At 36.2% G+C, this 26,808-nt stretch overlaps 3 protein-coding genes across 4 annotated transcripts; 1 reads left to right on the forward strand and 2 right to left on the reverse strand.

The window, feature by feature from the left end:
* Window positions 1–1,958: 1,958 nt before the first annotated feature.
* Window positions 1,959–3,615, reverse strand: hes6 (hes family bHLH transcription factor 6). Its single transcript, XM_073849692.1, has 4 exons — window positions 3,365–3,615; window positions 3,195–3,281; window positions 3,015–3,096; window positions 1,959–2,909 (listed from the first exon to the last, which is right to left on the reverse strand). Exons 1-4 carry the CDS (start codon window positions 3,425–3,427, stop codon window positions 2,461–2,463), a joined length of 681 nt encoding a protein of 226 aa, XP_073705793.1. The 5' UTR covers window positions 3,428–3,615; the 3' UTR covers window positions 1,959–2,460.
* A 3,050-nt stretch (window positions 3,616–6,665) lies between these two features.
* itm2cb (integral membrane protein 2Cb) lies at window positions 6,666–16,230 on the forward strand. 2 transcript variants are annotated; one of them, XM_073848860.1, is made up of 6 exons: window positions 6,666–6,839; window positions 9,797–9,937; window positions 10,110–10,298; window positions 11,027–11,137; window positions 12,055–12,205; window positions 15,016–16,230. In XM_073848860.1, the coding sequence occupies exons 1-6, from the start codon at window positions 6,747–6,749 to the stop codon at window positions 15,111–15,113; spliced, it is 783 nt and encodes a 260-aa protein (XP_073704961.1). In that variant the 5' UTR covers window positions 6,666–6,746; the 3' UTR covers window positions 15,114–16,230. The 2 variants fall into 2 exon arrangements, with proteins under 2 accessions (XP_073704961.1, XP_073704962.1); XM_073848861.1 differs by having other exon boundaries at window positions 9,800–9,937.
* A 267-nt stretch (window positions 16,231–16,497) lies between these two features.
* Window positions 16,498–26,516, reverse strand: LOC141344451 (uncharacterized). The gene is made up of 4 exons (XM_073849348.1): window positions 25,560–26,516; window positions 19,504–19,621; window positions 19,075–19,156; window positions 16,498–18,047 (listed from the first exon to the last, which is right to left on the reverse strand). Exons 1-4 carry the CDS (start codon window positions 26,514–26,516, stop codon window positions 17,030–17,032), a joined length of 2,175 nt encoding a protein of 724 aa, XP_073705449.1. The 3' UTR covers window positions 16,498–17,029.
* Between the last annotated feature and the right edge of the window lie 292 nt (window positions 26,517–26,808).

Raw genomic sequence — 26,808 nt, forward strand, 5'->3', positions numbered from 1 at the left:
ATTTTTCTTTTTCAGGCTGAAATGTCATTACAGTTGGTCAAACATTATGGAAACCATGTGTGAATTTGACTGACTTACCAATTAGTTACAAACTATTAGCTTATTTTTTGGTGGTTACTCAACTGTTTTCTGAGATATACTAAGTTATGTTATGATATAGTTACCTTAAATTATATGTAGGCCTTGTTTAGGCTATACGTTTTTGTATGTCTCATGCAAAGCTATTTAGACTTCATTTGAAGATGTCAACCCACCCCCTGGAAAAGTCATTTAAATTAACTTAATTTATCATAGACATTTCTATAGTTTTCTGACTGAAGAGTCATCTGTCAAACGTCACAGAAACCATTAGCAGTTGATACAGGCCTATTAATGTTGGTTGCAGGTTTTATTGTCTGTTCCTTACAAAATACTATTAGTTAGCTAATATACAAGTAATCTTACTTTTTGGTGGTTACTCAACCAGTTTTCTTAGATACACTAGATTATAGTTCCTTAAAATATACATAGGCCTATACATGTTTTATGCAAAGTTATTTAGATTTGATGTCAACCCAACTCATTTAATTTATATACATTTTTCAAAGACATTTCTATGGTAATTTTTTCAGGCTGAAAAGTCGTTACAGTAAGCTATCAGTTGGTCAAACATTACGGAAACCATGAGTGAAGTTGAGTGACTTACCTATTAGTTACAAACTCATTTTAAGTAATCTTATTTTTTGATGTTACTCAACCATTTTCTGATATATAACATTATATCTAAGCCTATAGGCTATATGTTTTTGTATGTTTTATGCAAATCTATTTAGACTCCATTTGAACATGTCAACTCACCCCATGGAAAGGTCGTTTAAATTAACTTAATTTGTCATGGACATTTCTATAGTTTTCCGACTGAAGAGTCATCTGTCAAACATCACAGAAACCATTAGCAGTTGATACAGGCCTATTAATGTTGGTTGCAGGTTTTATTGTCTGTTCCTTACAAAATACTATTAGTTAGCTAATTAGATACAAGTAATCTTACTTTTTGGTGGTTACTCAACCAGTTTTCTTAGATACACTAGATTATAGTTCCTTAGGCCTATACATGTTTCATGCAAAGTTATTTAGATTTGATGTCAACCCAACTCATTTAATTTATATAAATTTTTCAAAGACATTTCTATGGTGATTTTTTTCAGGCTGAAAAGTCGTTACAGTAAGCTATCAGTTGGTCAAACATTAAGGAAATCATGAGTGAAGTTGAGTGACTTACCTATTAGTTACAAACTATTAGCAAGCTCATTTTAAGTAATCTTATTTTTAGATGTTACTCAACCATTTTCTGATATATAACATATCTAGGCCTGTAGGCTATATGTTTTTGTATGTTTTATGCAAATCTATTTACATTTCATTTGAACATGTCAACTCACCCCATGGAAAGGTCATTTAAATTAACTTAATTTGTCATGGACATTTCTATAGTTTTCAGACTGAAGAGTCGTCTGTCAAACGTCACAGAAACCATGAGCAAAGTTGCAGGTTATGGTCTGTCTCTGAGGAAAATACATAATATAATAATGTTTTCCCTCAAAATGTCATAATTAAATAAATCTACAAACATCTAGGTTTTGCTTTACCTATTTTTGGATGACAGACTTGACTAGTAACACGTAGTCTTCAACGGACATGATCTTCAGCACCACACGACACCTATCGTGCCAGTCATAGTGTCTGCGCTGGTTGTTAACCGTCATTGAGGTGTTACGTTTTACACGTCTGAGGGGCCAAAACACCTAAAGCGGACATTCACACTTTCAGAAATAATGGAGAAGGTGTGATAAAGTAGGTTACATTCTCTGGCTATTTCATCAAAGCAATTGCAGCTGCCTAAAAACGGGATAACATATGCTGTGTCAATTCCGCGAAAAGCTTCAAATTCGCCTTAGATTTAAAGATAACAATTTGCATTGTGGAAATCAAAACGTTTTATTGAAATCACAATCACATATAAAACACATTAAAATGTCATTACATCTGACATTTATTTCAAAATTGCTTCATCATAAATGATAACATACATCTTTTTCTTAAATGCCAGAGATCTATATCTACGGCAACGACATTGAAATATATACACCCTAGCCTACAATAATTAGAGACGGGAAGACACTCCCTAGAAATATTATTTATCCTTACAGTGTTGTTTTAACTTAGCTTATACAAAAACAATTAAATAAAATACGAACTTTTTGTGTTAAACTGGATTTGAAATGCACATTGCTGCACCAAGAAGAGCTTCTGAGGGGTATCCACAGGTCGATGACAAAAGATAAGAAAATGTTGCAGCTGCCCTATACCTAGAACTGTCCATGGTCTTATCATAAAGGTGCTCCTGGACTATTGGATGTTTTAATAGCTCTAAACTAAAGAATATACTGTTCATGAATCAACTGGGATCTCCAGAAACATCTACCAAGGTCTCCACATGGACTTAGAGGGATACATAGTCGGCACGCTTGGCGCTTGTTCCCTGGCGTCCGCCGAGATTCGGCTGTGCTCCGTGTCCGTGTCATCCAGGTCAGAGCAAAGGTCGTCGCTGGAGGTGGTGGAGGGGGCCGGGGACAGGGCTGAGGAGCCGCTGCTGACCACGCTCCTGCCTCCGGGCGACAACGCGGCGTACATCGCCTCGCCAGGCCAAGTGCCACAATTACTAGAGTCCGACATGAGATCTGACAGGATGTCCTGAAAGCGATCCTCGTCGTTCAGAGGCATGCACTCCAGGAGGTGGTTCAGCAGGTCGGCGGCGATGGTCGCGTCGATTCCCGGACAGCTTGACACGAAGGTGTGCACCTCATGCATGCACTGGATGTACCCCGCGGCGAACCGCTCGTTAGCTTCGCGGTTCACGCTGTCAGCTTCTGCGGAGGAGAAAAGCGGCGTGACGTCACGACCAAAATACGTACAACTCGGTGTGTTTTTTTTTTTTTTTTTAGATGAAGGCCTGTGTGAAAAGCTCTTCTTACCCTTCGCTTTGTTTTGCAGGATACTTTCCACGCGCTTCACGGTCATTTCCAACACCTCGGCATTCTCCATTTTTACCTGCGCCTACATAATTAAATAAATAAACACCGACGTTAAGACTCTCTTAGCGCTGTATGTTTATGCTGGGCACAGATGCTTTGAGAAGCGCTAAATAAACTTACATCCGGGTCGGCTAGCAGTAGCCTCAGCTCTTGTAAACTTTCATTGATGCGGGCGCGTCTCTTCTTCTCCACCAGCGGCTTCCTCGTCTGAAGAGAGAGAGAGAAATGCGTTTAACTTGTGGAAAGCGTCAATAAACTTGATTGTGTGATTAAAAAGATGCGTTGTGTACCTTTCTGTCTTTTATTCCGTAATAGTCCTCCTCGTGTGTGTTGCTGCGGGACGCAGGGGCCATATTGCTGCAGTTTTGAGACCGCTGAGAGAAAGTCTGAATGGGGGGCAGATGGTCGGCGGGTTCAATTCGAGACAAAAGTCTGTGCTAACAAGCACTACATATACTGTGCAAAGTGGGCGATTGAAGGGGGACATTTATGAGGGCTGATTTACATGTGAATGGGCCAACTGGTAACCAATCAACAGCCTTGCCTTTGTCTGGGCACTGTAAACCAACCCGCCCTGTGAACCTGTGTAGATGGACCAGACAGAGTTTAGTGAATAAAACTCAGCTACGCTGATTACCTACACTACCAGACAAAAGTTTTTGAACAGTAACATTTTTAATGTATTTTAAAGAAGTCCCTTCTACTCACAAATCCTGCATTTATTTGATCAAAATACAGCAGTAATATTGTGACATATTTTTACTATTTAAAATAACTGCTTTCTATTTGAAAATATTTTAAGATGTAATTTATTCTGGTGATCAAAGCAGAACTTCATTACATCATTACTCCAGTCTTCAATGTCACATGATCCTTCGGAAATCATTTTAATATGCTGATTTGCTGTTTAAGAAACATGTGTTATTGTTATTATCAATATTTTTATGCTCTCTATACACTATACTAATTAAAAGCTTAAAGCTTAAAGAAATTTCTATTTCTGATAAATGCTGTTCTTCTGAACTTTCTTTTCATCAAAGAAACTTGAAAAAAATTACTCAGCTGTTTTCATATAATCAGCAAATCTGAATATTAGAGTGATTTCTGACGGATCATGTCACTGGAGTAATAATGCTAAAAAAATCAGCTTTGAAATCACTTTAAAATTACATTCTAAAATAGATTAAAATAGAAAACAGATATTTTAAATAATTAAAATATTTTAAAATTGTAAATGTTTTTGCTGTACTTTGGATCAAGTAAATGCAGGCTTGATGAGCAGAAAAGAGTTATTTAAAGACATTAAAAATCTTACTGTTGAAATACTTTTGACTGGTAGTGTTGATAGATAGATAGATAGATAGATAGATAGATAGATAGATAGATAGATAGATAGATAGATAGATAGATAGATAGATAGATAGATAGCACTGTCCATAAGTTAATAAATTACTCAGTGAAAAACTATATCCTGTCCTTTAACTGAGAACGGTCCTTTAGTGGAGAAACTTCAATGTTTTTCAGCTCAATTTTCTTCAAATTAATTTCAAAGTGGTAATGAAAATGTGACAAAGAAACTGCAGGTTTTAATTTGGAACCAATTTATTCACATATTTTTACTTAAAAATCCAACAAACGTTGGCTACTGAGTTTTGAAGGTTTAAACTTGATGTTATCCTGTAAATTACAGAGTATAGTGAGAATGAAACTTAAAAAAAGACATGAAATGAGAAGTGACTTAAAAACTGAGAAGGTAATGAGGAAACCTCAACCACATAGATGGTATTTAACATTAAAGCAATTTTTACTAACATTTCTCTTAAGAAATGTCATCTGTCACCTGTATATAGACTGACAGATGTTTGTAAGCAATATAAACTGACTTCCAATTGCTTGTCTGAACTCTCGATTTTACTAAGAGGATAAAAATCAGATTAAATAAATGGAAAAGACATCATCTGAATGGCTAGAAGCCAGAGGCTGGTAGTTTTTATGCATTACATAACAGTATAATAATTTCCCCCTAATACGACAATTACAGAACATAATTCTTTCTTTTTGAACAGACAAAAGGGAGCCCTCTACTGGAATTCAGTTCACACGCACGGCATCATTTCCATCGGTGCGGAGTTGATCTCATTTCTGCGGCGCGTCCTGCTTTTCCAGTGTATGTGGGACATCCTCAGCGATTTATTATGTGGCCATATATGAAGGTAGCCTACATATGAATGTAACGCAAAACATATGAAAACGCACATTGTAGCCTAGTGTTGAAATTTAACACTCATGCACTGAAAACCAAACCACGCATTAAAGTCATATTTAAGTCAAAAATCATATTTACATTCATAAAGGCTGTTACGAATAGCACGTTTTAGTGTATACAATGAAATACAGCAAATGAGTTTGCTTATTTATTTGAACATATTTCTTATTTTAGATTGCATTTCATATAATGGTTGTCATAAATACAGTTTTGTCTATTTCATTTGTTTAGTAAAAACAAATAGTCTCAGTAGAATCCCTTTTAATGTCACTAAATCAATCTTTTAAATCGAGTGCTATGATAAATGATGAAATGTAAAATCATTTTCTGTTTCACAACTTGAAAATACTTGATTATGGTTCATTTGCACTGTTTGGAGATTATAATTCATAAATTATAACCTACATCAGAGCCATAAAAAGCATTAATCAGTTTCAAGTTATTTATTGACTTCCGGCAGTCTGATGCAAATCTGAACGCGTAGTAGAGCACCGTAAACGGCCAAAATAGAACCGGAATGCACGTCCATTTGTGGGAAAAATTCCACAATAAAAGTCCAAGACGGGAACAGGCGGAGATGAACGACTGATTTAGAAAAATCCCGTGGGATATTTTTTTTTATCATTTAAAGTATCACTTGAATTAAAAAAAAATAAGTTTTTGTTCATATAAAATAACATTCATGACAAGATAATCTTTTTATCATTCAAAGTTATTAATTTGATAAATGAACTTGGCACATTAAGATTTTTCGCCATTATTGTTATGCAAATTATTATTAGATTAGATTTTTATCTTGAATATGCACTAATAATGCAATTAAAATATTATTACATCAATGCGTAATAATGCAAAACATCATAATTTAAATATTTAAATCGAAACAAATAATATCATATTGAAGAGTTACATTTATTGCGCAGGATGTTTTTTTTCTTTTACATTAGGCAAATAGGCATTGTGTAGACTATACTAACACTCGGTATCTTAAAAAATATAAACAAAATGCATAATTTCATTATATAGGCATAATGAAAATCTTAAAAGAATGGATGGATTGTTGGACGCTCAGTGTGTGTTTTAAAAGATCAAACTGATTTTTTCCCCATATGATTATTATCTATAGTTGTGAAATAAAACATTGTAATTCTTGCACATCGGAACATAATTCGGATCTGAACGGGTTAACAGCCAAGGCTTTTTTTTATTGAGAAAATTGTAAGTGATACTAATTTTAGAAAATAGACGCCGATTGGTGGGCTCTTACTTTGAAGTGTGCCGGAAGCGAGGGAATCCTCTTTAAGTTCGCCCTCTGTCGAGCGATTCATTCACAGCTCAGAACCGTCCTTGGTGGTCAGTCACTGCAGGACGTCCTAACCGCAGAACACTAAGAAGAAGCGTCAAAAATGGTGAAGATATCTTTCCAGCAAGTAACTGTACAGAAGCCAGAAAAGGAGAACGATGGAGACAAAGAGGAAATTCAAATGCCTTACTCTCACGTGAGTTACAGCTTCCTATTTAAAACCCATTATTGTCTATTGTTTTATTGTCTGCTGTGAAACCATCCTTTGTTTTGTCATGAACCTCCAGGCAATAACGAAAGCAAGAATGCAAAAAGATTTTTTTAAATTTATATTTATACTTAACTTATGCTTAAGAAAAATTATCATTGCATTTTAATATTTTAACTTTAATAGTGCCATTATGTCTTTAACTGTAATGTGTATACAATGTAATATATACATTTATTACATTATTAATTTAGTTTAATAATAAAAATGATTATTATTCTATTAAATATTATTATTCACTTTGGCAAGCTTGTGCAAGTTTGAAGTAAAAATAGTTTAAAAATGAATTGCACTTATTAGGTGTGAGGCAGTATTGAGATGCACAGAAAAAAATACTGAAACATGATGCTGACAGCAGATTTTCAACAATTCAACAATTTTCTTACTTCTAAGAATGCATCAGTTTCTGTCTTTATTTTATTATTGCAGTCTGATAAGTATCAGGAAATTTTAAGTCCTAACTAAACAACTCAGACTTATGAATATATTAATATAAAAGTATATTTGATAAACTTTGGCAGGCTTGCACCTGCAGTTCTGCATTGGTTTACAGCTGAGGCAGTATTAAGATGCACAGCAGGATGACATTACATCATCCCTCAGCGTGTGCCCGCCACTGCAGATTAGTGCTGAACAAATCGGCTTGAGCTGCATTGGTGTGTGTCTATGTGTGTCCTTTCCATGGACGCTTGCTATTTGTTCCCATGCAAGTAGTTGTTCAACTGCAAAACCCTTTATCACCACTTGAGTGGAGCTGTAACAGTGCAAATGACTGCATCCTTTTGTTTTGATGCGCCTGGAACACTCCGTACCCGCTCCGAGGCGAACAGGCACACGCTTGATCCTGCCAGCCGGGGTGAAACGGGATCTTTGCCTTGACAAAATGGATGCCTGACATCCGTCTTTTTTGTCTGAGTACTGTAATCGGCTCTCAGGAATATGATGCTGACAGCAGATTTAATCATTTTCTCATTTCTGAGAATGCATGAGTTCAGAGTCACTGGAAGCTGTTAATGTGCATTTAACTGTAAAGCCAAATAGTCAAATAAAGTCCATTTATTAGAATTCAGCTATAGAGTAAAATTATGAAGTAGGACATTTGTGGGCGACTCAGAACGTTCCCTTCTCTTGTGCGTCACCTTTTTCATTTCGACCTCATGTGCCTGCATTCATTTTCTCTACTAGAGTGAAAATGACGTGGATTCATCTAATCTGATACTAGTGCTGTTATTTTCAGCCTGGTACCCACACACTGTCTCCTACCCGCTGCTACTGTGTGTCCTCCCTACGTAGATAGGAACTCCTGTACAAATAAGGAGCGTGGAAGTACAGTACGTGCCTAAAAATATCACTCTGCCAAGAGGAGATAGTAGCTCTGTCAGCAAGTCTGTTTGATTCACGATGATCCAGAGCCTGCGTGGGCCGATCCGAGCTGGTGTCCTCGGCACCAGCGTCTCTGAGAGACTGGAGGCGGATGGATTGCTCACGCCACCTGACGTCTTGAGACGCTGCCATGACTAATTTCTTGGCTGAAAGTAATGCACTGCAGAAAATGATTTTCTTGCTAAGTATTTCTGTCCTGCTTCTCATTAGGAATATCTATAAATTCTCAACCAAGAGAAGGAAAGAGGCTTTTAAGATTTAAAGTCTCACTTTTTAATTTTTTTGTTTTTTTTTGTTTTGTTTTTTTCAAATTAAGTGCGTTCATGAAAATAAATAAGTCAGTGGGGTAAGAATTTTCTTAGTGGTATATCTAAAAATGCTTAAATCAATCTGTACTCAAATCAAAACAAAATGTGCTGAACTTCTGCTTAAAATATTTTAAGATTTTAAGTCTTCTTTTGTAAAAAATTTTTTTTAAATTAAGTGAGTTTATGCTTAAAAAGAAATGTCAGTGGCGTAAGAATTTTCTTAGTGTTTTTTTGACTTGTTTTTCCATTTCTAACATCTAACAATTCTTAAATCAAGCTGTACTCAAAATCAAATAAAAATGCGCTGAGCTTATGCTTAAAAGATTTTAAAAAAATTAAGTCTTGTTTTCTGAAAAAAAAATATTAAAATGAAGTAATTTTATGCTAAAAAAATAAAGTAGTTGGTGTTTTTGTCTTTTTTTTATTAGTAATATCTCAAATTTTTTAAAATGAAATGTACTCAAAAATGTCTTATTTTCTGAAAAAAATATTTAAATTAAGTGAGTTTATACAAAAAAAAATGTCAGTGGGGTAAGAATTTTCTTAGTGGATTTGTCTTGTTTTTCATTACTAATATTTAAACTTTTTTTTTAAATCAAGCTGTACTCAAAATCTACTGAGATTATGCTTAAAAGATTTTAAGATTTTAAGTCTTGTTTTATATATATAAAAAAAAAAAAATTAAGTGTGTTTATGCTAAAAAATATATATAAATGTCAGTGGGGTATACATTTCTTAGTATTTTTTGTTTTTCCATTACAAAAAAAAAAATTAAATCAAGGTTGACTCAAGAAGGAAAATGACATAAGATATTAAGTCTTTATTTCTGGGAAATGTGTCAAAATTCAACAACACAAAAATACTGAATAAAGTATTTTTTTGCAATGCAATTTGTGTCAGCTTGCACAATTTGGTTATGTAGATCAAGTGATATATATTTAGATTTAAAAGGGAAAATGAAAATTCATGTCAGTCCAAACATATATGCAAGTCTTTTCTTCTGTGGAGTAATTTTGGGTCCCATTGACTTCCATAGTTTATTTGGTTGCCAAATATCTTCTTTTGTGCTCCACAGAAGAAAAAAAGTCATACAGGTGTGGAGTTTTTATTTTTTTTTATTTTTTTACATCAATGAAAACTGTCCCAATTGTTTTGAATTCATAAAACTAATTGAAGTTGTTTTGTGTTTCCCAGCAGGATGAGTTGGTGCTTCCGGTCAGATCTAAGAAGTCTCCCTTTAGTGGCCTTTGGTGCGTGGTGCTCGGTTTGGTGATCTTCCTGTCAGGCTTGATCATGGCGTCTGTATGCCTGTACAGATACTACTTCAGCCCCCAGGTAAGACGCTAGACGTCATTGAATCCGTTCATCATCTTTTATTCACAAACAGGCCTATTAAAGTTCATTGCCATAGCGATCGCCATAGCAACACCTTGCTGGATCTTTCACTCAGTCTTCCCTTCACTAGTTCAAGTGCCCTCTATTGAAGCGCTCTGCTTTCTTTCTCCAGATCCCAGAGGACAGTTTGTTCCACTGTCGGGTGATTTACGAGGACCCCTTGTTCGCCCCGTTACTCGGGCGGCAGGAGCTAGAGGAGAACGTCGGCATCTACCTGGAGGACAACTACGAGCAGATCAGCGTGCCAGTGCCTGATTTTGGAAGCGGTGACCCAGCTGATATCATTCATGACTTTCACAGGGTGAGGATCTTTCCTAGAAGCACTTGAGCAAGTGAAGTTCTGCCCATTTAGTTCTGGGTACAGTTTCTTCTAGTTCTCTGGCTGTACAAAAGATGGTGTTAGTCATCACGGCTCCCCCAGATGGACTGTGAACCATCTCTAAGGAAACCTTTTGTCTGCGGAAATCATTGTTTAATATGCAGCGCAATGTGCCAGGCACAGGAGTACATGCAAATGTTTCTGTGAAAGACAAGTTCTCGGAAGCTATAACTCCATGAAAATGTCAGTCTGGTAAAAAGCAGAACATTTAGTTCTTCCAACTCCATTCAAGTCACCAAAAGTGCATTAGAAACCATAGAAGCCATATTGTGAAATATTATTAGGATTTGAAAGACTTGTTTTGTATTTGAATATATTTTAAAATGTAAAATATTCTTTTGAGCAAAGCTGAATTTCCAGCATTACTTCAGTCTTCAATGTCACATGATCTTTCAGAAATCATTCTAAAATGCTATATATTATTATTATCATCAAATATTTCTGTGGAAACCCTGATGTGATTTTCACAGTCTTGCTACTGTCGCTTTTGATTAATTTAATGCATCCTTGCTGAGAAAAAGTATTCATTTTAAACTGAGTTCAAATTTTAAGGGTGGATATATTGAACTTTAACAAATCACACACATAATTTTTTGATTTGATTCTCGAGTCGTTATTAACGGAGGTGTTGTCCTTTCTCGTTACCACAGGGACTCACAGCTTACTACGATATTGCGTTGGATAAGTGCTACGTTATTGAGCTCAACACGACAATCGTCATGCCGCCCAGGAACCTGTGGGAGCTGCTTGTCAATGTCAAGGTAACAGATTGCATAAAGTTTTATGTAACCCATGAACAAAAGGTCTCAGTCCGTGAGTCACTTGTTTGATGTGCCGCCTTTGTTTCTGAAATGAGAAACATTAAGTACTTTATGAATGAAGGTAGAACTGTACCTTCAGAAATCAACTGTTGATAAACAGTATTCCCATGGTCATGGAAAAAAAGTTTTAGGGTAATGGTGAAGTCATGGGAAGATTTTAGTATATCTTGACACTGGACCACAAAACCAGTCATAAGGGTCAATTTTTTTTTTAATTGAGATTTATACATCATCTGAAAGCTGAATAAATAAGCTTTCCATTGAGCTTTCATATTTATTTGGCTGAGATACAACTATTTGAAAATCTGTAATCCTAGAGTGCAAAAAAAATCTAAATATTGAGAAAATCGCCTTTAAAACTGTCTAAATGACGTTCTTAGCCAGGCATATTACTAATCAAAAAATAAGTTTGAGTAGAAAATTTACAAAATATCTTCATGGAACATGATCTTAACTTAATATCTTAATGATTTTTGGCGTAAAAGAAGAATCAATCATTTTGACCCATGCAATGTATTTTTGGTTATTGCTACAAATATACTTAAGCTACTTAAGACTGGTTTTGTGGTCAAAGGTCGCATATTATAATTCTTTATTTTTAGTTTCTAATTTACTAAGTTAAATTACATTTGGTCTAGAATTTAATTTTCTAACTTATTATTATAAGTAGTAGTATTATTAATTTATTCAGTTAATGAATGAATGCATGCAAACCCTAAAAGGAATTTGTCACTTTCCTAGCTGAGGCGACACACAGATTTCGAATCTGTTTGATTCGTCATAACCAGTGTGTCAGCATTGATGGAATGAAGCCCGTAACCCCATGTGACCATTAGTATGCATTTGTGTTTTGGCAGCGGGGAACGTATTTGCCCCAGACCTACATCATTCAGGAAGAGATGGTGGTGACGGGCCGCGTCAGAAACATGCGTCAGCTGGGTCCCTTCATCCACCGGCTCTGTTACGGAAAAGAAACCTACAGACTGAGACGCCGTAGTGGCCAAAGACGTGAGTTGAATACTGAAACAAATAAGATTTGTAATGTTTAGACTAAAAAAAAATGATGAAATGATCAGAAATTCAAAGAACAGCATTTATTTGAAGTCTTTTTGTAAAATCATGTCTTTACTGTTACATGTTAGTCCATCCTTGTAAATAGAGGTATTAAAACTTTTGATTCACAGTTTCAGAATATTACGTTTTCAACATTTGAAGATTAAAAGAAATGTTTCTTGAGCAGCAAAACAGCATATTCAAATAATTTCAGCTTTGCTTTGCATAATGGGAACAAATTACCTTTTAAAATCTATTCAAACAGAGAACAGTTACATTTAAATTGTAAAAGTAGAGAACATGTAATCGTTTGTTCCATCATCTTTCACACATTATTTGTTACTGGAACCTGCACACACAGATGTGTCTGTGGTTTTCTGCCAGCTCATTTAGTTCCTGTTTTTGGTTTTTTCTCTATCCACCCAGTTATCTTGCGAAAATCAGACACTTTAACTGTTGCTGATAGCACAGCAACATCTTCCTCTTTTATGAGTCAGAGTGCTGTAGTCTAATGTTAAATATTGCATTCAGGCCGATCTGGGCATGTGCTGCGTACTTTCAGTCTGGTGCGTGTAGCACGCTGACACCGATCTTCATCCTGATTAATGCGTGCGCGCGTAGGTGTGTAAGTGTGACTCACGATTGTGGAGTACACAGAACGTCTCCAGTTAGAAAACCACACAGAGGGGGATGTGATGCACGTCAGACACTGATGCATTGTGGGAGTTGTCGTTTGGATCAGAGGGCATCTCTCTGTGGTGTGATGCAATGCAGAGGCTGAGGTGTGGGTGCCGTAGCTTGGCTCCTTAAGGACTTCCTCTCACTCATCCGTGCGCAGATGGTGTCTGGGTAGCTACAGGAAATAGAACTTGACTTACGACACTTGTGCCACACCAAGAGTGTGACCACCACCTAGTTCTACTTCTCCAAATTTAATTTTTCAGTTGGGAAGTCTATGACCTAAACGATCAGCTTCGAGATGAATCGAGCCTTAAAACATTGAGTTTGAAACAAAAAATAATTGTAATTTAGAAATAAAATGATAAGGGTAGGCGTTGAGTGGGTTGCGAGTTATGTAGTCGGGTAACACACCTAGTTAACTTACAGAAAGTCACTATAGCTATAATTCTTTTTCCAAGTCCCCATTTAAATGAAAAGTTTTCTTTGATTAAGTGGATCTCTGTTCGGGGTTATGGGTCGAAATTTTTGGGATGTTAGTAATTTAGCTAAATTGAATGGTAGTTTACTTTCACAAGTTTCAAAGGTTTGAGGTTCATTTTATTTAATCTTGTTTCATTTTATTGAATGAAATCAACACTTATTTAACAAGAATGCATTGAATTGATTAAAAATGACAATGTTACAAATGATTTGTTTTTCAAATGAATGCTGTTCTTTAGAACTTTCTATTCATCAAATAATCGTAATCAGAGTTCCCACAAATATTTTAAGCACTACAAGTGTTTTCAACATTATTAATAAAACAATAAACTGTTTAATAAAACTGTTTGCAATTCAGCGTATTAGAAAGATTTCTGAATGATCATGTGACACTTTGCAGCACAGGAATAAATTACATTTTAAAATATATTCACATGGAAAACTGTTATTTTAAATCATAATATTCACAATATAACTGCTTTTACTGCATTTTTAATTAAATAAATGCAGACTTGGTCAGCATAAGAGACTACAAAACATTACAAAAAAATTAACTTCTGAATGGTAGTGTAAAATACTTGCTGAACCAAGCAGTGCAAAAAGAATGCATTAAACTGATAAAATGACAGTGAAGACATAATGTTACAAATGATTTATTTTTTAAATAAATGCTGTTCTTTAGAACTTTCTATTCATCAAATAATCATACTATGAAATGTATCACAGTTTTCATATTCCATACAAATATTTTAAACACTACAAGTGTTTTCATCATTATTAATAAAAAAAGTTTACAAATCAGTGTATTAGAATGATTTCTGAATGTTTGTGTGACACTAAAGACTGAAGTAATGATGCTGAAAATGCAGCTTTGCATCACAGGAATAAATTACATTTTAAAATATATTTAAATAGAAAGCAGTTATTTTAAATCATAAAAATATTTCACAATATTACTGCATTTTTAATGGAATAAATGCAGACTTGGTCAGCATAAGAGACTTCTAAAACATTTTTTGAATGCTAGTGTAAAATAATTGCAGAACCAGGCGGTGCAAAAAGGATAAACTGGTCAAAACTGACTGTGAAGACATTATAATCTTACAAATGATTTCTTGTCTTAAATAAATGCTCTTCTTTAGAACGTTCTAGTCATCAAATAATCTTACATTAAATGTATCACAGTTTCCACAAATATGTTAAGCAGCACAACTGTTTTAAACAGAATGCTAATAATAATAAAATGTGTCCAAATCAGCATATTAGAATAATTTCTTAAGGATCATGTGACATTGAAGAATGGAGTAATAATGCTGAAAGTTCAGCTTTGCATCACAGGAATAAATTACATTTTAAACTATATTTAAATAGAAAGTAGTTAAATTATGATAATATTTCACAATATTACTGATTTTACTGTATTTTTGGATTTTAATAAATGCAGACTTACTTAAAAAAAAAAAAAAAAAAAAAAAAAAAAAGATGGCCAGTTTTACTGACCAAAAACTTTTGAATACCAACATATGTAACTGTGATATTTAACACAATGCTACATAAAAATGAGCATTCTTGTTTAACCCGACTCTAATCTGTTTGTTCCTCAGGCGTCGATAAGAGGGAGACCAGAAACTGCCACAGCATCCGACACTTCGAGAACACGTTTGTCGTGGAGACGAAGATTTGCGACCGGCTCCTGCTGTAGTTTCCCTTCCCTCTTCTCAACTCTACTGAGCAAAACCCAAAACCGACCCCTCCCCATCTGTCCAGCTTAACAGCACTTTATCAGCATGATAAACCTGTACATAATGTTAGATAATGCCATTATTTGTTTGTCAGTTCGATTTTTCCAAGGATAAACTGTAATTACTTTTGTAGTTTTTTTTGTTGTTGTTCTTTTTGTCTTTGTCTGAATTAGATTTTGATTTGCATATTATAAAGCACATCGTCTGGATTGTAGTTTTATTTCACTCTCAGGTTATGTATTTATTTATTTTTTTTCAGTGGGGAAGTTTCCTCAAATATAACTGTGAGATTAGTCTCCGACGTCTGGCATGCACTGACGAGTGATTTGCGTTTTCGGGGGTTTTTTGTTTCTCTGTAAAGCCTCGGTTTGTGTAGGCTGGTTTTTGTGGTGTTTCATTTGTTTGAAAATGTCGTTCATTTCTTTCCGGGTTAGCTACGAAATCCAGTATTAGAAAATCGTCTTCAATGCCAAAAGATGTATACCTCATATTTTAGAAATGTATGACTTTAAGCCTGTTTTTTTTAAGTCATAGCGTGAGTTTTTGAACGTGACATAAGCAATATAAGTTTCTTATCTTGGATTTCCTAACTTGACGACATCTGTTTGTTTGTTTGTAGTAATCTGAGCAGTTTCTAATGTTCAAATATTCTGTGTTGCTCTTTCATATACACGTGAATAAAGTTTGTAGAAAAAGGTGAAAAACTAGCCACCGGATGTTGGTTTGAAATGTTTCGTTATCTCTAAACGCAGTATACCTATACTGATAAGAACAGGCTGCTCTTTAAGATAAAGCTGAATTTTTCTGCACAGGTATGCAGAAATCTTTTCTTTGCTGTTCCTATTCCCTTTTTTTATGTACGGTCCTTCCATGAATAATGGTGGAATTTTTCATTTCATATCGCTTGCACTTTTTCTAATTGTACCATTTATATGTATTTGTTCCTCTTCCACATACTTGTGTAGCAACAACTGGTTTTATCTGGAATAAATGAGGCATTTAAACTGATGCACTCTATTCTGCTGCTTTGTAAATAATAATGGCTTGTAAAAATCCGTCAATAAACTGTTGAAACCCTATTCTCGCTCTGTTTATCATTGCAGATAAATGAGCGCATACACGTGAGCTTTCAGCACACTTGGCCCACAAACCACATCACAAAAAAGTCCTCGTGTAAAACAACAGGAGAGGGTGTGGACTTGAACACTGTTGACTTGAAACTTTCACTTCCTTATGCCAACCTCTGAGTTTTGTGCAAGCGTGTGAAGGTTTTTATACTTTTTCACACCCTGTTTGACGTTAAATGAATCATCATAATGCAGATCTTATTTGAGAAGCTAGTGGTTAAACTCAAAAAGGATGGTTTATTTCTACAAACATAATGCATGCCACAAAAGTAAAAGTGCGTACATATTAGGCTACTATGCAAAATTTAAGTGCAATCAGGGGAAATAAAAATGCAGTTTAGATGTATGACACAAAAACAGAAAATAGACAAACGAAACAACTGTAATGCTTTTAGAAATGCGGCAAATGGAGTGGCCAAACTTTTTACAGTAGCTATTGCCCTTCTCAGCAAATATAAACAGCTTAGTTGATGCAAGTTTTGCAGAACAAAGTATATCACATTGGCAGGTCATGAACGACTTTGGCTCAACGTTCGGTCTCTTCTTCCCTTTTTCACCCGGTTTAGGACGTCATAGCTAGGTAAACAGAGTTGCAACCGTTTCACGCGATGCACACGAGCAGAGACTTGCAACGCACCCTTGCGTGAGTCAGCTTTTGGTTAAGGACTTGGTTTTTTTTTATATAACCATTTCCTCTCAGACAAAGATCTTGTTTACCTCAACAACATGTGATAATGATGGATGGTGCTTTACTGTCCATTCCAACTCATGCTCTGGACCAGGCCGAGTCCCACGGTTTTGGACGAAGAATCACATCTCACTCTGCCTTTAATAGTCTTTGTGCTGAAATAGTAGATCAAGGGGTCCAGACAGCTGTTTGTGCTGGCCATGCACATGGTAACAGTTTGTAGGTTAAAGTAAACTTCAAGAGTTGGATTTCCATGCAAGATATCAAGTTTCTTCAAGCCAAAGAGAATAAAAGCAATGTGAAATGGGATAAAACAAACAGCATAGATGAGCAAGTTGGACAGAAAGAGCTTCACGATCTTGCTTTTGCTCAACTCAGAGTTGCACGAGGAAGTTGCCATGCTGTAGCCTTTCAACTGCCGCACGACTGCCACCGTACAGCCCAGAATGATGCAGAAAGGTATTAAAATACCAAAGAAAGTGACAAAGCAGAGAATTACGAAACCGTACTTCCAGTTTGTTTCTGAGTATTTCTCAAAACAGCGCATCACGTTACAGTTTTTGTCCATATTCTGAGGGTGGTTTAAGGCTGTTGGCACTGCCAATCCAATGATGATCAGCCACACCATCACACAACACACAGAGGCCATCGGTACTGTCCGCCAGTGTCGAGATCTCAGCGGATACACCACGGCCAGCATCCGGTCCACGCTGATGAGCGTGATAAACAAGGAGCTGGAATAGATGTTGACAGCAAATAAGGTCCCTGGTATCATGCATAGCATGTTTCCCAGCGTCCATTTACCTGTGGCGAAGTAGAAAATCCGAAAGGGCAAGGAAAGCGTGAAAAGTAGGTCCGATAAGGCCAGGTTGGCCATGTAGATCACCGGAACGGATTTCTTCAAGCCATTCCGACAAACCAGTATCCAAAGAGACCAAAGGTTCATAGGAAGACCCAAGAGCAGCACGATGCTGTAGGTGGAAGTGAAAAGTGGATATCTGAAATGAGATGTGCTGCAGTTTTCTGTGTTGTTTGGTGGCATTTTCCCAAAAGACAAAGGCGTCTTAAAGAGAAGTGCTCTGTCGAAATGTGAAATGGCTCTGTAACGTTTTTTTGTTTTTTTTCCTGTGAGGTACCTTTTTTTTTTAGTTCCACTTGTTAGTGACAGGAAACAGTGGGAGGTGTTAGTAAGTGAACTACATTTGCATGCAGATATTTAAGAGGAGCAAACTTTGCTTGCGGGGGGTTGAAGATGTTTTGACTTGTGGTCAAATGCAAACCAATTAAATAAGGTCATGTTGGATGCAAACTTCACACTTTTTGTCTCAAAAAAACTTTAGAAGAAATATGTCACTAATACTGTACGAAGAAACAATATATATGAAGCAATCAGGACTACATTGCACTGCCCCAGAGAAAGCTTTGTAGCTTTTTTCTGAGAGAGCAGAAACAAAACATGAATTGATTATGCATATGCTGGTTAGGTACACTGCAAAAAGTTTTCACCAGATTCAACTTAAAAACAGCAGCTGCCTTAAGTTTTTAAGTTAAATCAGCTTAAAACTACAAGCCATTTCAACTTAATTCAATAAAAATGAGTTGATTTAACTTGTGAGTTTAAATGACTTAAGTTGATTTAACTTAAAATTTTAAGGCAGCTGCTAAACTTAAGTTTTTAAGTTGAAACTGGAGGAAACTTTTTACAGTGTGTGTTTTGGTGCTGGGATGCTGGTTTTGGCCGGTTTGTGCTGGTCCTTGACTTAAATTAAGTCTTTATTAAACGTCCTCCTTCATGTACTGAGGGAAATACAATAGTGCAATTCCAAGTAAATCATCTCAGTGTCTGAACATCACTGATAGTGTTGGAGATAAAACCATATCGTAATCACTCACAAGTCACATAAAGCAACAAAAAAGAAAATATGAAAATCTGTTGCTTGGTGACATCAGCATGGTCACTGTGAATGCAAACTATTTGCAAAATATATAAACTATAAAGTATTTCTGCTGTTTTTTTTCTTTTGCAGTACTTTTTTTGCAAATTAACAATAGGCTGCAACCACACAATTGTTCATCTGCAGAGCGATAAACATATTGCTGGCTTGCCTCACCACAGTCTCAGATATTGTCTTGACGACAAAGGTCAGTTCAGCAGCACAAGCAGAGACACAAGTGCTTTTCGAAAGTCCTGTGGGTGGAGGGGTTGGGGAGACGAGATGCTCAAAGCAAACAGGATGAACGTGTTGCACATTTTGTTAACAATAACGTTTTGTGTTTTTTTGGCATTTTATGTTAAACTTTATATGTATGTAGCTGCATGTAGGCTATATTATATAGCTGCATGTAGGCTATGTTATCTAGCTGTATGTATGTTAGTAATATTTACAACATTTATTCTAACGGTATTGTTTTTTTACTTAAATGTTTTATTACATTTAAAAAAGAATAAATTCAAATAAATTAGTCAAATATTGTTTGATTTATTGTTCTAGAGCATTCAGTATTCTGCTGTTACATGTTGTGTTTACTACCCACTTGCAGGAAAGTGTTGATGTCGTGGCGCCCTCTTGAGGTCGATGTTGCAGAAGTTGTCAAGCCTACACGCGCTGATCGTTTGGCGCGGTTTTACCTCAGTTTGAAATGTGAGGAGATTCTTTAAAAGACGGAGAACAAAAATAGCGCGATGTGAAGAGAACTTTTTCTTACGATCCATTCAAACAAACTGCAAATCGTTTGGCAGCGTTAAGGGTTTTTAAGTTCTGCATGTAGGACGTACAGATTGTATACAACTCTGTACTACAGGTAAATATACTTACAACTAACGTATCTGAACATTAATTGTACACGAAAACACTACAAAAGTACGACTATGACATTACGATTTCGTTATATCAGGTTATATCATTGAAACACGATGGTTATCTTTGAAGTACGGACCTTCCCTGCTGAAAAAAAAACAGCTAAAACCAGCCTAGGCTGGTTGGCTGGTCTTAGCTGGTTTAAGCTGGAAATGGCTGGTTTTAGCTGGTCTCCCAGCCTGGCCAGGCTGGTTTTAGCTGGTGGTTTACCAGCCTGGCCAGGCTGGAAAAATGGCCAAAACCCCTCTAAAACCAGCCTGCCTCCCAGCTATGACCAGCTAAAACCAGGCTGGTTGACCAGCTAAAACCAGCCAACCAGCCTAGGCTGGTTTTAGCTGGTTTTTTCACCAGGGTTGTAAATGCTGCAAAGTGCAAATGCTGAAAGTTTATTAACACACATGTGAGTAATTCTGAGAAAGCAAGTTGATGAAAAATAATAAAAAATCTAACTGGCTCTAAACGTTCATGGTCAAAATTATTCAACCTCCAAAAGTCATGGTGGAGAATTGTTTAATAAACACCTATAAATGCTGCTTGGAAGTGCTTCAATCTTGGCCCATTCCTCACCTGAAAAAGCTTTTTTAGATCACTGATTATTTACTCGTTTTTACTTTGCCACTGCTTTCTTCGAATTCAACCAAATATTTTCAATGAGAATTAAATCTGAAGATTGAACAAACCACTCAAGGAGATTTTATGACTGAACCCTGAACCAAGCATAAGTAGATTTGGATGTATACTTTTGGATGATTTTCCTGCAGGGTAGTCTATTGATCCTCAGCTTCAGTATCTGCATCTTGTGATGCCTCAAAATGTACTGATACTTTAAAGAATCAATCATGTCTTTCATACAGACATGATTTCCTCTTCCTGCAACAGAAAAACACCCCCATAACAGGGCTGGTCCACCTCAATATTTGACTGTGGAGATGGTGTTCTTCTGCTCATAAGATTTGCATTTTTTGCACCAGACATACCGTTGATCCATGGGTTCAAAAAGTTCCAGTTTGGTCACATCAGACATAAAACATTCTTCCAGAACTCCACAGGTCTATCCAAATTAATTTTAGCATGTTATGTCAGCATTATATGGTCGTGCCACTTGGTCAAGAGTGGCATTTGGCAAGAACATGAAAGTCATGCTTTTCTTGTGGTCATTTTATACTCTGGATTGAAATGTTTTTCCACCTTTCATTAGGTCGTCTTAAAGTCTTTGGCTGTACATTGCAGGTTTTTCCTCAGTTGTTCTGATCAAACATTTTATGTGCTTTCTCTTCAACACCCTTTTGGGGTTTTCTGGTGCAACAAATCTTAAGGAATAAGGCTGCCAGCTTGTATTTTAATGTCTTGGAAATCTTGATTTAGCCTTAGACATTCTAAAGTAATACATTTTTTTCTTCTCTATAGCTTTTGTGAGAGCTCTGTTGACTTGTAATGTAACTATTCACCTTCAGAACATGCATGGGCTAACTGTATTTATGTGTAACAGCTCAAGCCATTTCAGTTTTCTAATAGAGTTTCTAAAGGTTTAGCTGTGTTTCAAGACAAATTTGTTCCCCACCATAAAAATAAGTGACTAAAAACAGCAATGTTAAATAGGGGTTGAATAATTATGACATAGCTGTGTTAAAAAAAAGTCATAGAACTCAAAGATATTATATTACATATTGACATTGTCACTTTTAATATGCCAGTGATCAGTTATTGATGCAATTTTTATAAAGTCCTGGATCTTCAGAAAGAGTTTGTATTTGTGAAGTGCAATTGTGTATCGATTGCAATTGTATATTAAATACAATTTTAGTTTTTAGTATTTCAAGTTAATTTAGAGGAAAAAATAGGCATTTCAAAATTGGACTAAAATGTAAACATAAATCTGTTTTTTTTATGTTATATACTACACATTATAGTAATATATCGTTTTTAGGCTACTACATAAATAAGTTGAAGACATATTATTTATTTATATTTTAAAATAATTAGTATTGTAGTTGTTTTTATTTATTTATTTATACATACATTTATCGCTCTCATTTTGCTCGGGCTCGGATGTTATTTTGGCGCCATCTGCTGGTCGTAGGCGGAAGAAAGTTTTAATTTTACATCACTAAAAGAAGGAACTAGCATAGCCTACAAACACATGGCAAAGCATTATGATTATAATTGAAGGATGATACAAAATTTAGCACAATGATTCACATAAACAACAACTGTTCAAACATGTTCCTTTCAAGCTTTTCATTCTACTTTAGTCCCCACATGAAAAACAAGTCTATGCAGAAAAGTAGGTTAGAATGCATCAAGAGCCATGTGGTCAAGGATGTAGTTGATTCAGAGTATGAGCGACAATTGAAAAAAGACAAAGGAAACAAGGTGGAGAAGATGCAAATACACACTTCAGTAGAAAGAAAGTAGGTCCCCCGTGTATTAATCTTTTACTCATTATCACAATTTTATAATTTGTAATTTGTGATTAACTACCATTGCACTAAACAACAACATATACCACAGCACATCACCACAAGCAGGTGTTGTGATCACCAGTCTTTTCCTGTTGGTTTAAACAGCTGGGGTTTTTATTTTCTGTTTCACTCTAAACAAGTTTTATCCTGACAAGCCGGAGTAAAACATGTTTGTGCATCCCAAATAAGCCGTCTTGTGTTCATAACGGTTTATCACACGGTTCTATTTAACTAAGGAGGATGCTGAGGTTGGCACACTTCATATATCATGTCAACAGACAGCTGACATCCAGATATGAAAAGACGCTCACTATCTGACTAAGTGAAACTAGTGGCACATGGCTCTGTTCCCACACATTCTTACCCACAACTTGTGGAAATCGGGGAACCTGTTCACAATATACACACTTTTATTAATATACAATTCAAAAACAGGTGAGACAAGTCTACACAAGTATATTTTAATACACAGATTTATGAGGCAAAATACAGAACAAAAGAGGTAATCATGAAGTAAGTAATGCCATACCCAATGTTGCATCAGAAACATGTGTGAGTCATTGTGAAGGTTTCGAGATGGTTTGTGAGACGACCATCGCGTGTGAGCATGAATACCTCAAGTTTTTCATGTTGACAGTGCTTGCATGCGATAAAGACAAATACAGAGTCTTTGAGGCAAAATCCTTATCGCAGGATCGTAAATTCTTCGAAAATGTGACGGACACAGTTTAATTTCAAATTATATAAGAACACTGCAATGGTGACATATTTTTGTAGGCCAGTTCGGAAGTTCACATCACCTTGGTTTCCTCAATGCGATTTTTCCATTGACTTCCGGGTTATTGCGGAAAATAAGCTCTGTGATCAACAAAAGCTTATCATTCTTCACAAATGCATACCTTCTTTGAATTTTAAAGCCTAAATACAATCACTGAAAGCAAAAAGCTAAACATAGGCTATAACCATAATCGCATGATTTCAACTTGACCATCACTAAACTTCTGACAGCTCTTTTATTCTTCATTTAAAAACTTTGACATGAGGGCATTTAATGGCATGTGTTCCCATTTAAAGTTAATGCTTTAAAACATGTATTTCTGATTTGTTTGAAGTCATAGAATAAAGGAAGAAAATATATTAAGCTTGTGTCAATCACCAACTTTATTTGAGCCATTTGACCAAATAGCCTGTTCAGGGGGATGGAACCGAAAGTGCTCAAGTGTTAAATCTCATTTCCGTCTTTTGGCCTACAAAAATACATCATCCCTGCAGCACTCTATTAAATACAGTATTTTAAATACCCCACATAATATGTCTTGAGAAATCACACCTTTCTCTCTTATAGCCTTAGACTCAAAAACAGCAAAAATGGGTCGGGGGGCAGCTCATCCATTTTTAGCCAATCAGAGATGCTCTCAGATGCTATCTCTTTGTGTGGGTGTCTGCTGTCATAGCTTTGAAGGGTAGAGTGTCAAGGATGTGGTTCAAGGAATGGTAGATATCTCATTTCTCAGCGGCTAAGGTCTTGTGGACGTTAGACTTACGTTTCACAAATGAAATGGAATTGGCTGGAATTGGATCTTGATCTTAAACGCCAATCTAGACCAATTTTGGGACTGCGCATTTCTAAAGGCCAGTTTTCTCATATTTGGCACACTTTTTTAAATTAAATGGATAACCTGTTATAATTTACTCACCCTCAAGTCCTTCCAAACCTGTATGAGTTTCTTTCTTCTGCAAAACACAAGCAGTGCTGGTAATGCATTACAATATTGCATTACTTCCTAAAAAGGTATCTAATTATATTAGTTTTTCATTACATTACTTTTGTGCTACGTTTTGTCTGAGCTGAGCTTGCTTGTTTGTTTTATTTTTGGCAAATTAAAAAAGCCCTTTCACACCAAAAGTGTAACAAATAAGCCTCAAGCGGAGGGAAATGTAAATTCACATCTGTACAGTAGCAGATGTTATAAAAAAATTGTATGTTTATCCAGAGCCATTTTTGCTTATTAGTACGGTTGAATTGGATCATTGAATGTCAGCAGCAAAGACATAAAGGATATTTTTGTTATTTAACATATTTAATTATTGAAGGTTTGTGTGATATTCTAAGTTTGCATTTCACTGTTTTTATTTATTTTGAGAAATACTGAATCATATTTTTCTGCAAGTGAGATGAGTAAATGCATGTTCACATTTAGTAACAATCATATTTACACAGTGCACATAATGCCTCTTCACTACTTCCGATTTCTCTCAACATGAAAACAGCAGAGCTGTCTATCAAATGGGTAACTGGTGTTACGTACTTGAAAAAGTAACTCAGATACTTTTTTAATATTTATATTCATATCATTTATAAATTAATATATTTATGTTATATATATTATGATATATATGTTTCGTGTGAATTTATATATACATGATAAATATACACAGTACACACACATATTTTATGTAAACACAAACTCTTATTTTGGACAGCACTACTTGCAATGCATGACCCCCAAGACAAAGATGACATGAAAAACAAAAGATGATGTTTTAAAGACTGTTGGGAACCGAACATCATTGGAGCCAACAGACTTTCCTTGTATGGCTAAAATAAAACATCTAACTTCTCAAAATATCTTCTTCATGTTCAAAAAGAAACAAGAAACAAACCGTTTTGGAATGACATTAGGGTGACTAAATGGAACGAGTGAAGTAATTTGTCCATTTATGTCCATTCAAACATCCATTAACCTCAAGAACCTGTCCAAAATAATGTCTTGAAGTCTAAGGTGCAGTCACATTTACGTTGTTTGGTGTGTTTTCATGGGCGAATTCCCTAGGAATCTGCACAATCTGGAACTTCGTGAGGGTGAAAGATTTCACCAAGCAGATTTTGCAATGGGTTCATTTTTTTTTAAGATTTTTTTTTTCAGCTTTTCCCTTTATTTCTGATAGAGCAGTGTAGAGGAAACAGAAAGCGAAGTGGGAGAGCGAGGGGGGATGGGATCAGGAAAGGTCCTCAAACCAGGATTCGAACTCGGGACATCCGCCCATAGCGCAACAACGCTATATGTCAGCACACTGCACACAAGGCTATCAGCGCTGGCACAATGGGTTCAAGTTTACATGAGAATTTGCTGAATTGACCAACAGAAAGCTGTTTAGTTTGAATGTGAGCTGCGCTGAATTTCGCTAGTGTGACCACACATTTCCTTTGACTGGAAATCCGTTAACACACATTCTGAAAGTCTAACAAACTGAATGTGACTTCTCAGACATCTGAGCTGCTGGTGATTCTTGCTCTGCTGATGGACAGTTTAAGCGTGTCTTTGGTGGATCGGACTTCCTTGGCGATGAAATAGTAGCATAGCGCGTCCAGGCAGCAGGTCACGTTTGCAATATTTATTGACACCTGTATAAAGAGGGCAATGTTCTGTTTCTGTTTGCAGTCTGAAATATAGCAATTACGGACAAAATACTGGAGGAGTATGGCCAAGTGACAGGGAGTGAAGGGCACTAGGAAGGCAGCCAGGCCGCTGTAGATGATTCTCACACCAGCTTTTCTCTTGTGGTCTCTGATGTCTGAGGCATTGAGAGTACGGACGCTCTGAACGGAACAAGCCACCAGCACCGCGGCGGGTAACAGGAAACCAAAGACCTCCAGGCAGACGATTATTGCAGTGCTCCAACCCTTATTAGAGAAGCGATGGAAACAGGTGAAATTCCCCTGTTTCTCCTCCCGGAAGGTGTAGATAGGTGAAGTTGCTGCCATGACGAACACCCAGATGAAACTGCACACAATCATGGCATTTTTTTTCGAACGCAGCTGCTTGGCTCGAAATGGGTGGTTTATGGCGATATACCGGTCTATAGCTATGCACGCAATTGTGTAAATGCTGCCATACATAGCTACAAAGTAAAGACTTTCCAGGAAGGAGCAAAATAACATCTTGTCTTCTGCCCACTTATGGTGTGCTGCGTGCATTTTGAAAGGCAACTGCAGCAGCAACAGCAGGTCCATTAAAGCCAGGTTGGTCATGTAGATAGTGGACTCTGTCCATTTTCTGAGCAGCTGACAGAACACCACCAACGCCGCGATGTTTAACGGCAAGCCGAACACCAAGACAGGCACGTAAATCACCAAGTCCAGCTTCTGCGTCAAGGTGTCTACATCTTTAGTCGAGCAGTCTGAGCTATTGAAACTGTCCACATCTTTAGTCGAGCAGTTCATCATAGTGAAACTGTCAGGAGAGAGTGCAAAATACATCACATAGGTCTTCATGAAATTTCTAACTTTCACAACTGAAATGTTTATCACATGCACACTCATCAGTGTTGTTTTTTTTTTTCACTTGATGATGCAACGATTGATGTAGTTCTTTTAGATTTCTAAAAATAAGCAAAATAGAGCAACTTTTGTGGATGTTCTGAAAGGAAAGGTGCATTAAAACGGTCTTTCCACACAAAATCTTTCACATTTTCTTGCTTAAATTCAAATAATAAATAAATAAAACTTTTTAAGCGAA

The sequence above is a fragment of the Garra rufa genome, chromosome 10 (assembly GCF_049309525.1).
Source record: "Garra rufa chromosome 10, GarRuf1.0, whole genome shotgun sequence".
Lineage (NCBI taxonomy): Eukaryota > Metazoa > Chordata > Actinopteri > Cypriniformes > Cyprinidae > Garra > Garra rufa.

Bases quoted from the DNA above. Each gene is read 5' to 3' on its own strand.
- itm2cb (XM_073848860.1), top strand. From the start codon at position 6,747: ATGGTGAAGATATCTTTCCAGCAAGTAACTGTACAGAAGCCAGAAAAG. The intron at 9,938-10,109 runs GTAAGACGCTAG...TTCTTTCTCCAG, and splicing joins GATACTACTTCAGCCCCCAG to ATCCCAGAGGACAGTTTGTT. The intron at 11,138-12,054 runs GTAACAGATTGC...GTGTTTTGGCAG, and splicing joins AGCTGCTTGTCAATGTCAAG to CGGGGAACGTATTTGCCCCA.
- hes6 (XM_073849692.1), bottom strand. From the start codon at position 3,427: ATGGCCCCTGCGTCCCGCAGCAACACACACGAGGAGGACTATTACGGA. The intron at 3,282-3,364 runs GTACACAACGCA...CTCTCTCTTCAG, and splicing joins ACGGAATAAAAGACAGAAAG to ACGAGGAAGCCGCTGGTGGA. The intron at 2,910-3,014 runs GTAAGAAGAGCT...TCTCCTCCGCAG, and splicing joins CCTGCAAAACAAAGCGAAGG to AAGCTGACAGCGTGAACCGC.
- LOC141344451 (XM_073849348.1), bottom strand. From the start codon at position 26,516: ATGATGAACTGCTCGACTAAAGATGTGGACAGTTTCAATAGCTCAGAC. The intron at 19,622-25,559 runs GTCTGAGAAGTC...CGTCTTTTAAAG, and splicing joins GAATCACCAGCAGCTCAGAT to AATCTCCTCACATTTCAAAC. The intron at 18,048-19,074 runs GCAAGCCAGCAA...ACATTTCGACAG, and splicing joins ATATCTGAGACTGTGGTGAG to AGCACTTCTCTTTAAGACGC.